Source organism: Coturnix japonica, chromosome 3 (assembly GCF_054131305.1).
Source record: "Coturnix japonica strain WE chromosome 3, WE-NBRP24, whole genome shotgun sequence".
Taxonomy (NCBI): Eukaryota; Metazoa; Chordata; class Aves; order Galliformes; family Phasianidae; genus Coturnix; species Coturnix japonica.
The window spans coordinates 63,481,123-63,493,245 of NC_140665.1; the positions used below are offsets into that span (position 1 = coordinate 63,481,123).

A 12,123-nucleotide genomic window follows, 5' to 3' on the forward strand; every position below is an offset into this window, starting at 1 on the left:
AGAATAGTGATTTAAGAGGAGTGTGCGACTGAAAACAGTCTCCTGACCTGTGATTCTATGACCTCATAAAGGTAAGATTCCTTGCAAAGCCTCCAACTGTGTACTGAGGTGGCATCTCCAGTTTAGCAACTGTAGCTTTCATTCCAGGGTATTTTCTATTTCCATGCTCAAATTCAGTTCAGATCAAGTAATAGAGGAATGCATGAATATAGAAATGTTCTTACTTCATGTTAGTGTCTCCTGTTATTTAAGTTAGTAACTTTCATTAAATACCGTTTGAAACATAGCACTAAACCTAGTTATTTTAATAGTTTCCAAACCTGTTGCAGTATTGAGGCTCAAGAAAGGGAGGCAAATGCATTCATTCGTTGTTTGTTTGTCTACAATTTCTATTTCTTCCTGATAATTTGTTAACTGGTGTTTGTTTTGAGCCAGATTTTATAGGGAAGTGTATTAGAAAGATTCTTAAATTCCTGCCCACGCTACAAAAATGTGTATCTTTGCAAATGTTAATGGCAGTGGAGAAGTGACAGTGTTAGCTTACATGTAAATAGATACAGGAAACTAGAGAGGAAAGGCATCTTACAGATATCCTGATTATGAGAACAGCCTTAGTTAAAGCTCACAGTCAACCATGACGCTAAAACCTTGAGAGGACTTGCTTTAATTAGTTCCAGTTCACCAAAATATTAGTTTTCTCTGTAGTATTTATTCCTTTCCTGACATGGATGGCTTCAAAACTCAGCCATGGAGACAATGAAAGTAAGTGCTGGCAAGAATTAGTTTTTAAGCTAAAGAGAAAGCTATACATGTCTATATTAGGTATCTAATTGCTTGTGAAATTATGAAGAACTGTATTTTTTTCTGTAAGATGTTTTCCCTTAAAAATATAAGCTTTTAGATTGTTGCTTAGAGATCATGAAATATTAGAATTGGTTAAAATTTGTGAAGTTTTAAATCTTCCTGCAGGTAATCTGTACTTACTATGTAAGTTTGCTAAATGAATAGTGTTTCTTTTGTAGGCCAGAGAATGCAGCACTATACATCTTTTATCAGAGTATAACAACAGAAAGGCAAATGATGTGATAAATATTGGGATGTGTAGTTCCTTTGGCTTTTCTATTCATTCAAGACTATTCATTTGTTTTAAGCCTGTAATTTAGAGCTAAGGGAAAAAAAAAAAAAAAAAAAAAAAAAAGTAGTAGTACTTATTGCTGTTTCTAAATGTCATCCTGCAAAGATCTCATTTAAATTCAGAATAACTGGCTGCTTAAAGAACCAGGGTCTTGCAAGTAGGGACCCTAGACCTCAACCTGCAGTCAGCACACAGAATACAAGCTTAACTGGGAGAAAAAACACCCAACTTGCATGAGTGCATTTATACAAGGTTGAGGCTGGAGTTGGTGATATCAGCAAACAGTGGCGTAGTGAAAGAATTTGTTACGATGTTTAGACTTATTTTAGATAAGATCATGTAACACAAATGCATCCAAAATGTCATTTTCACTTTGGGATACCACTTTACTAACAGAATACTGATAAATTAGATGATGCTTGAGTAAGACTAAAGCATTACTGGTCTTAGTGACAGTTTGAGTCTTTTCCCTCCCGTAAGAAAGAAGAAAGCTGGAAAATGTGTTGTCCTGGGCATCTCGGCACTAGCAGATTTGAATACTAGGGGGTTTACTTAGCAAATGTGCTACTGGCTTTAGTGGGGAGGTTTGACATGATAATGAGCAAAGGATCAAATGATCACTTTCTAGCCTTAAACAATATAAATTAGCCCCGTTTCTGGACTGCTGAATATTTAATAACATCTCTGTTCAAACGTAAACAACTTCTCTGAATGTTAATACCTTTGTTCTAGCAGCGTGTCTGTTCAAATATGTTAAGTAGCACAAATGGCAGTAGGTAGTGCAAAGCATTGCTTATGCACATACACACCTTTAACATCAAAGCCTCTGTGAGGAATTTTATCATTCACAAAGAGGAAAAATTAATCTGCAAAGAAGCTCAGGCAGTAATAAGGTGATTATTTTTGCATCTGTACATATAACTTGTTACCTGGCAGATCTTAATTCCTCCTTTAAGACTGTGAAAGAAATATCAAGCCCAATAATCTATTGTTCCTGCTTTGGATTCAACAGCATAAAATGCATTAAAAATCTTCATGTTTTGTGTATGTGGCTTATTGCACAAGCTTGCAGAGCTCACATCACTTCTTCAGATCTCAGGTAACATTTTGTGGCACGGAAAGCTTCTGATGGTCATGGCAGCTGTTGTTACCAGGTTAGTGAGTACTGGTTAGTGTTCTGGTTATTGCTGCTGCGTTATTGTGCAGCAACTGTATAACTAGTTCCTGTAGTGCTGCCATAAATTCCTGACATTATTTATTATTTCATTAGGATCCAGTTTCTTTCCTTGATTCATCAGTAAGGTCAACACAACGAAAGGCACAGACTGTCATATTTCCTCTTCCTTCCTTTCTTCACCCACGCACAACTACTCATTTCTCTCAGTTTTGGCGTGTCATAATTTAATATTTACCAGCTGTAGCTTGGTACCAAAGGAATAATTATCTCTTAATCCCTTTGCCTTTAGGGGGTTCTCTTGTGCCAGCAGGAAGAGAGAAGGCTTCAGTCAGCCAGGGCCAGTGCTGTGTGTTATCCCCATAGCACCAGTGCTATTGTTAAGGCAAGGCACCGTGCCTTGAATTCTAATATCCTGCATCCTAATGCATGTGTGGAGGGCCGGCTTGTATCAGGGCAGGTATAAGGCCTGCTGGCAGAGGCTGTGGTGTTCCCAGGGCTGGGATGCTACTGCCAGCAGGCCCAGAGGTGGGCTATGAGGTGCCACACTAGGGTGGATGTGGCTTATCTGCCCCATACCTGACAGCTTTTGGTATATTTTATAGCAGTTGTGAGGTTCAGGTGCCTTATCTTCCAGTGTCTATCCCCAACTGCCGCAGAGTTCCATCCCTTCAAAAGCAGGTGGTTGTGTGTGTGTAGCAGTAGCAAACTGGGCATTCACTTTGATTTGGGAATTTTAGGTAATTAAGTTATAAAAAAATCTGCATTTACAGTAGGTGTTCCCCTGAGCTGGTAAGGAGGGTAAATGTGAATATATAAAATGTACATCTTCAGAAAAAATAAAGCTGTGATTTGTTAGGAAAGATGTGCTAAAGCAACAGAAGCTCTATGTACAGTTGTGGTATTTGGATTTTAAATTAACACTGGATTAGTGATCTGTCTCTGTCAAGACTATAAAGAGCTTTTGTTGCAATCCATCACACAGCTTTTGTGTCCTGCTCTGTATGTAGAAGCTGTTAAAAGGAAGATGAGATTAATGCTAAGAGAAAAAATGTCATCAGATAAACCATAGGTCTCAAAAAAGCAATTTCAAATCACATTGTGTGTTATGCACTCATATTTTAAGCCTTTGGGGATGGAGGAAAGCTTGTAATCAAAAAATAATTTGGGCAGTCTTGGTTGTACCTAAATTAGAACCCAGGATACTTCCAAATAGTCCTTAATCAAATGACCTGGCAGCAGCTCGCTAGGAGGGGGAAAAAAATGAGTGCAAGGTAACCTGAATAGTATTTAGTCATGCTGACAGCAAATTTTACAGCTCTTATTTCAATTCTTTTATGTAATAATTTGAAAGATTATTATTTAGAGCTATCATTATGTATGTACCCCTATATATAATGCAATATGCATGTTTAATTACACACATATTTTGTATTTTTAGAAATAACTGCTTAAAAGTCTTAATGGAAACACAAGCACAGGAAGAGTGAATGATGTTCTAACAATTAAATGCAGTATGGCTCCACATGGCTTAAATATTTCTGCATTAATATATGAAAACACACAATGGATTTAATTTTTCTTTGCTTGGATATCAATAGAGCTTGCAACTGGTTGAGGACAATGCTTCTCTTCTGTGAACTATTCACAAGACTGGTTTTGTGAGTCTTCTCTGTAGCTTAATGCTGTAGTTTCAGTACTGGAAACTACAATTTGTAGAAGCTTTTAACTATTCAGAATTGCAAGAGATAAGTTAGTACCAATTCATTCTACTCTAACACTTGGTTATCTTTAATTTCATTATTTCTATTTAATGTAATTTTTTAAAATAAGAATTTTTATTCTTATGTGTTTTTCATTACTTATATATATTGACATTACGGTGTTGTGCACTTTTAATTTTTGTTTTTACTTACATTATTTTATGTAAACTACATTTGTAAGTGTTAATTTTTCTTGCTGTACACCTGCTTTGTGTCACATCTATCTCAGTATATTGAACTTTGTCTATGAGCCGGAAATGCAACTGGCTTGGAGCCTCATAGTCCCCAGTAGCCCGTTTGTTTAGGGTAGAAAGTATTGAACTTGACATCTTGCGATAGCTGTTCATTAAATTAGTTTCTTTATTAAGACAAGTGGAAACATTTTTTGCAGTTATTAATAAGATTGACATCAACTAAATGTGCACTTTAAATGGTGGGATTATTTTGTGTGTGTGATTTAGCAGTGAATTTTTAAAGTTTGATATAAAGAGTTTACATTTGAATGACTTCGACTGTAGCAAGATGGATGCTGTTGGTGGTGGGAAAACTGATGTAAACAACATGGCTAAGACAACTGATGCTTAACAAATTGACTAATCAGTAGGTACTGGTTTATGTTACAGTAAAAAGGAGGTAAAAACAAAGGAAAAAAACGAACTGTGGGAAATCAAGCTGATTTTAGGATTGTAGGAAGGAAAAAAAAAGCCACGGTTTGCAAACTGCTGTACTATGAATTGTGTTATTCATAGTACTGAAGTTTAATTCAATTTAACATAAGGGAAGAGTCTGGCTAAAGTAGCATGTGATTTATGTAACCCTCTTGAATTTTGCACCTGTGTTGGGAAAAAGAAGCAGGTATTGAGCTGAATGTTTTCTCCTTGTATTTAAGATTGCTATGGTTTTGCTCTTTACACGTGATCAGCATGAAATCTTCCATTAGGGCTTGAAGGGAGGAGATAACTGTGGAAAAAGAACGGTAAGTGCCAGTGCCATCAGCATGTGGAGGCAGCCATGGTGAGCAATAGCCCAAACAAAAACACAGGTAGAAGAATTTCAGATGAGGGTGCAAGAAGCCCCCACTGCATGTTTAGTCCTGTGGTTGGGCCCAGCCCGGTCTTGAGGAAGCCTGTACTCAAGTAGTGGGCTAAGGTTTGGTTCAGGGCTTACCTGACTTAACAAAAGAGGAAGTGATCAGAGTCCTAAGAGACTTTATCCTGGGCTCATTCAGTAGAAATGTTTTGCTGCCCGCTGTTGTGCTCTGTTTTGGGACATGCAACTCATTGACTTGACTCAAAGTGCAGCATTTCTGTCAATGAAAATCAGCTATTACCTCCTTTAAAACTTGAAATAGCTTGCTGCTGTTTCTATTAATGAAGTTTCACTTCCCACATCAACAATACTACTGCACTGTTACTGGTGGTCTGATATTTTCCAGTGCTGTTTATTGCAGAGCTTGCTCTCATCACTAGAGTTACCTCAGTGACAGTAAATATTTAAGATTTTTGGATAAAACAAGTTTATCACAGGTGAAATTTTTAAAAATCAGCATACAAATAACTCATACTCCAATTGTTTTCACTCATAAGGTGACTCTAAGGTCATTTAGTCCAGCTGCCTTGGGGCTTCTTCACCTCTCTAGGCAACCTGTTACAGTGCTTTGTTATTGCTTTAGTCATTGCATCACACATTGGCTGAACGTGTACCAGCTATTTGGAACTATCTAAAGTAGGACTCTCCAAAGAGAAAAGTCTTCAGTTTGGTGATGTAGTTCATTATATAAAGATTGCAAAACTGTAGTTTTAACAGTCTTATGTTGAATCACCAATTCATCACGAAATTGATCAGATGGCAGTTGATATAACCTGCATAGGAGACATAAAATACTTCTAGGGTTTTAAAACCACTGCATTGCCCTGGTAGTGTCTGAGAGTGTCCTTTGCTGAAGGACCTCATGCTGCTGAGGGATCTTTGGGGTTTTACCTGCATGTCGATTTTGCAATGAGAGCTATAGGGGAACAACCTGCTTGAGGTCTTTGCACATTTACTTGTTCATACCAGTGGTGTATGTACATCTTATTTTTTTCTCCATCTAGTGTAACAGTAGTGATAGTATAATTCGAAGAAACTCTGACACAGAATGAGCTTGATTTGTATAGTTTTGGTACTTTACCGGATTCATTTTGGTGTTCGTTGATTTTCTTGATAGTGTTGGAATGTTTGATGTCAGTACAGCCAAACCATGGTGTCGCGAGCAGTGAAATGTATTTGGACCTAAATCCTTATTTGATTTTCACTTCACAGTTGATTTGTCTAAATGTGTTTGATATCAGTTTTTTACTACTGTGTGGAATGACATTCTTTTAAGAGATCAGATTCAAGAAAATTCTATCTGAATGGAAGAAAAGTAATTGAAAACCAACGTAAAAGTTATAAGCAAAGATGTGGGAATTTGATGAAAATTAGAGGCTGGTTGATTAACATTTATGAAATGAATTAATGATTTTCCAGTGGTAGCTGGGGATGCTGTTGGTGCGGAATATTTTTGTGGAGACTTAATTATGGAAATTCTGGTGATAAAGCTGGCAGAATTTTATAGTAAGTTGAAGATATGTAAGGGAGTGAGAGAAGGATTTTTATTAGCTACTTTGATTCTGTCCTGAAGTCTGTCTGTTTAGCGTAGATGTGGTTAGTACATGACTATATAGGCAAATAGAAAAGCTGTTGCATGATCTGTTTCTTCTTCTAAGGAGGAAAAAAGCACTGAATTGATTATTACATTTCAGACTGATCTGTTCTGCCAGCAGCTGGAATGGGATCCATTAAATCAAGGAAATGAAAGGCACTGCTGTTGTACGTTGTTAAAGAAATTAGAAGCATGGTAATACCAAGCTGTAAAGATACATTATAGAAATGGTTGGAATTAAATTTAACCCCATTAAAGCAAGGGCATTCAGTGCTGCATTATTGATATACATAAAAATTACAAGGACTGTTTTTCATTACTGCTAAGAAACTAAGTTTAGCAATGACAGAGTGTAACTCAATCAAAAGTAAACTTTCATTAAAGAAGATACTGTGATTGTGAAATCTTAGTTTTCTGGGCGATTAGTTACCTACTTTTACCCACTTTAGTGGTGTGCTTTCATTCTAGGTGGTCTCAATGTACTTGTTGGAAAACCTGAGTTGTCACTGTGGTAGTTGACACTGTGCTTTCTATGAGCTACTTCTGGTTTACCATTTCCTACACATCCTGCTCTTCTGAGATGTCTCCCTAAAGCAGCACTGAAGGGGAGATGATGGTTTCTGACCGCAGTGTCACTGACTGGCATTCATCCAGCAGTGTGGGGCAGGTGCCCTGTATCAGGTCTCTTAGCTGCAGCCAACACTGAGAAGGCAGGCTGGGAAGCTGGGTTCCCAGCTGGGTTCAAGGTGCTTCAAAAGATGTATAAGGAACAAGGGAGAAGAGTTTTCAGAAGTGGATCTGTGAGAGATCTACATCTCTCTGTGAAGGTGCACTTCCTATTAAGATACAGAGCAGAGTGCTTGCAGTATACATCATTGCCAGTGATTTGGAGCTGGCTTGCAGCTCTGCATGGGCAAGCAGGGAGAAGGGAGAGCCAGGCTCTGAGGGTAGCCTGCCCAGGTTCCTTGGTTGCCTCCTATTGTTATTGTGGGGAAGAGAGGAATATTCTATGTCCTGTCTTTGTGTAATTTTCAAACATGAAGCATAATTTGGAAGGCATCAGTTTCCTCTTCTGTCACCTGTTTCCTTTCCAAGTTTATCTGTAGTTAAAGCTGGTGCCTTTTACCAGATTTACTGTTCCCTGTGCAGCCTTTTATTATTCTGCACTATCTTTGGGTAGGACAGCCAGTGCTGCATTAGTCAGATATTAGAACAATGATATATGTGTCTGTGGGAGGAAAAAGGACGACGAGTGAATTCTCTGCTAATTCTGAAGAGGTTAATGCAAAAGAAAATAATGAAAATCTGTTTTCTTAAGTAGACTTTTATTCAGGTTCAGAGTTGGACATTCTGAGGGCCATGGAATTCTGGTCTATTTTTTTTTTTGCTTGCTTGGCTTCTTTTCATGCCCATTGGAGAAAACATTTGGACCAGTATCGCATCATTTCAGCTTTTTTATTAAATGTTCTGTCCTAGAGGTAAATTAGTTATTTAACAGGCACCACATACATGTTGTTACTTGAAATCTATCTAGCCATTGATTTAAGACTTCTTGTTTTTATGCAGTTTTATAAAGAATTTATCACTTTAGTCTTTGAATATTTATGATCTGCATATAATAATATGCATTATTTTTTTTTAGGCAGGATATAAAATAAAGAAGGGAGAGCAATATTTTCATAAAATACTGTTTTGATTAAATTATGCAGGAAAAAGCACACTAGACATTAACTACTTTCATTCTGTATTGTGGTTATTTCTTTTAACTCTTGTAATTCATAGCTGTGTTAGATAAAAGGAGGTAAGTAAAAATAGACATATAAAAGAAACTGAAATAGGTCTTTTTCTGTGCACGTTTGGATCTCCCTGTAAAGGCTTACCTTCTTTGCTGTTTATACAGCAGCATCACTGAAGTAGTAATCAAGAAAAGGGCTTAACTTTGGCATCAATATTTAATTGCTTCTGTAGAACATTGCTCACGTATCACTTGCTGCATTACTTTCCCAGCGACAGAACGGTTCGTTTATTTTCTGTTGGGGTGCTGTGATGATGTGCCTGCAGCTCAGGGTTTTTTGTGTGCTCACTGCTCCTCAGGGCTCTATGCTTCGAGGATTGCAGAACTCAGCTGGTGGGGCCTGTTCAGTCTGCCTTGCCTCGTGCTGCTCCTGCACATTGCACCTGCCATGTAAAGACTCGCTTACACTGTCAGCACCTTCTCAGTGCCTCCGTCGGAGGCTGTATTCACATTTGCACTTTTTAGCTTGTATGTAGCAGCTAGCTTTTTGGTAAGCAGGTATTTTTGAACTAGAAGGATTTGGGATATTCCTGGAAACTAAAATCCCTAAAAAGCATGAAATATTTGATATATTCTGAAGAAATTTAAGGAAGGAGGCACATTGTTGAAATGCTGTGAATTATGTCTAATCGGATCCTGGAAGCAGAGGGGACTTTCTTAGATGGACTTCAGGATCCTTCCTGGGTCCATCTGATACATGCTTGACCTTCAATGAGAGAATAGGTTCCTGGGAAAAATGACAAGGAGAAATCTAAGCAGTGAGCAAGAGGAAAGAACTCCATTACACTCTCCTCTGACTCTCATAATTCTGTATTGCATTCTAGGTCAGCGAAATTTCAACTTTACCACCACTAACCCTAATGTTATTGATTCATATCACCAAAAAAATGGCTTCATTTCAACCAAGAAGGTTCTCATGGCTAAATATATGTCATAGGAAAGATATATTTTGTGGTGCAATGTGAAGCCCTCGCTTCAAAGGTAAAACCTCTAAGCAGAGTCAGATGATCCCACTGAGGGCATAAGGCCATACAGTGCCTTGTGGGTGACTTGTCCTTGAAAAGAGCAGTCTCTTTTGCAGTGGGAAAGGAGGCTGAGTTGTGCCAATACTATGTATATCTGCTTGGTAGATGTCGTAGAATCATAAAATGGCTTAATGGCTTAGGTTGGAAGCGACCTTCATCTAGTTCCAGCCCTTTGTCATTGGTCATTCAGAATTGCACGCAACAGATCACTGAAAAATGTCCATCTTAGGAAATCTATTTTTCACAAAGAGAAGATGTAGTGCTGATTTTTACGATTGCATACTAATAAAATGAGATGATACCACATATGTAACTTGCCCACTTGGAAACCCTTTCCTGTCAGTGCTGTGGGTGCAGAAAATTGCAAGCGATTGCAGATCTGTTGAAGGCTTTTGATTAATTAAACGTGGATTTGAAGAGGTGTGCAGGGGTAGGGTTTCTCAATGATGGAGGGCTTTGCACTACAAATTTACTGAGGAGACTTTTGTACTTGAGGAGGCATCCATAGCTCATCTGAATTCGTTGCCACGATCAGCTCTGGTGGAAAGGAAAACTCTTTTTCCTTACCTTGGTTAGGCATGATTTATGAGTGGTGTATAGACAAGGAGGATGATTCCTGCTAGTAATACAACATAGTATAATGAGCGGATCATATCTGCCTTTCAGATGGAATAGGAAACTACTTCGACTGCATAATAAATGGAATGTGTTACTGGACTTTGCTTGGCCTGAATAAGGAAGTAGTCCATCAAGAAATAAATGTGGGGTTTTTTACTGTGATTTTTTAAATTTTTCCTGAGGGAAAAGAAAGAGTATTTAAAACAAACAAACAAAATAACCTCATTTCAATGGCATCTGGCTCAGGTAAAGCTTTAAAGATAGAGAATGGAATAATCTTTCATTGGCTGAAGAAGAAAAGGTTTATGTACTTACAAAGCAATTAATTCCATTAATACTGTGGAGGATTAGTCAATTTCACTTTAGCATAATCTGAATTTAAAGTATTTTATTACAGTATTTTGTCTTCTTTCTTTACAGGTTTGCTGGTCCTCTGATACATTTCAGAATGCCTCTGGTAAAAAGAAATATAGACCCCAGGCATCTGTGCCACACAGCTCTGCCCCGAGGAATCAAGAATGAGTTGGAATGTGTCACCAATATCTCCCTGGCAAATATAATCAGACAACTAAGTAGCTTAAGTAAGTACCTTGTCTCAGGACACCTGAACTGATACATTTTACACTCACAGCTTCTGTGGTTGAAATATGGATGCCTTTTCAAATTCTTGGTAGGAAATTCTGGCTGATCCTTCAGTCTTCTCCTTTCTGACTAACAACTAGCATTTACTTCTGTGGAAGGAATTGTACAAGTAGTATATCTCAGAACTGTTGAGTTGTATATTTCTGATACTGGTGGAAATGACAGAATACAATATGTGGTAGTTAATAGAGTTATTAATTGGGAATGACAGAATACGATATGTGGTAGTTAATAGAGTTATTAATTGGGAATTTTGGAATAATTATTGAGAAAGGAATATGGCATAATGAGGAATATACCACTTCTTTTTTTTATGTTCTTGCTGTCACATTAGTCGTGTTGTGGTCATTAAGAAAAAAGTATTTGTTGTAAAATAATAAAACCAGAAACATAGGATATCAAGCAGCTAAAAATGTTATTTCCTTCTCTTATTTGTTAACAATTTTTCCCTCGGTGCATTTTTAAAGGATTGAATACTTTTCAAACCCTGCAAGTCTGAAGGAGCTCTTCTGCAGAGGCTGGTGTTTTGTTTTATTTTCTTAAACTTAAACAACTTTAAAAACATGTTAGCTGTACCAGCATAGTAGTGTTTTGAATTTCCAGTACTGCAGTTCTTTTTTTAATCACTAGGACACTAGTATTTTCCAGCCTACCAACACATTAAATATTAAAATGTGCATGCATATACATCCATAATGTGAAAAGCCTTTCAGCTCCATCAATATCTTAGGACAATAGGTGATGTAGCCTAATTTGTTAATTAGATTGATTTAGTCATTGGTTTGAGGGTATACTGTAGAGTGCTGTGCTTTGGCAGCCTTTCAAAACTGTTAGTCTCTTCAGCCTAATAGGACACTCACTGAGGACACTGAATTATGTAATTGAGACAGGAATGCTTCCAGCACATACATATGAACATTATTAGTGTAGCTGCTTCAACAACAAAGAAAAAAACAGCTGTTTAAATTCTTTTCAGTGAACCAAGAACATATCGGATTGGGATTCAGTAGATGATCACTATGCATGGTCTTAAACAACCAATCACGTAGCTTTTCAGTTTTAAAGAGCACCAACTTCCAACTCAACAGAAGTGGTATCAGTGCTAATCTTTTTGAAATTTGGCTGTGTTTGCTGTGGTTTCTTGAGTCCAGCTGTAACACTGCTCTGGGGCTGACCCAGCAAGAGCAGTATCTGAGTGCCTGTCTAATGCAGATAGGTACAGAGCATCAAACGCTCCTCTAAGAAGTCTGTCTAGTGTTTAACTACACTTTTGGTGTCCAGAATAAAC

General features: G+C 37.6%; 1 protein-coding gene across 3 annotated transcripts in view; it reads left to right on the forward strand.

The window, feature by feature from the left end:
• Window positions 1-12,123, forward strand: part of WASF1 (WASP family member 1) — a 71,268-nt gene that overhangs the window by 36,183 nt on the left and 22,962 nt on the right. For all 3 annotated transcript variants that reach the window (XM_085543639.1, XM_015858798.3, XM_085543640.1), the window contains exon 2: window positions 10,614-10,774. In XM_085543639.1, the coding sequence (XP_085399765.1) occupies window positions 10,642-10,774 (133 nt within the window). In that variant the 5' untranslated portion in view covers window positions 10,614-10,641. The remainder of the gene's footprint in view (window positions 1-10,613; window positions 10,775-12,123) is intronic.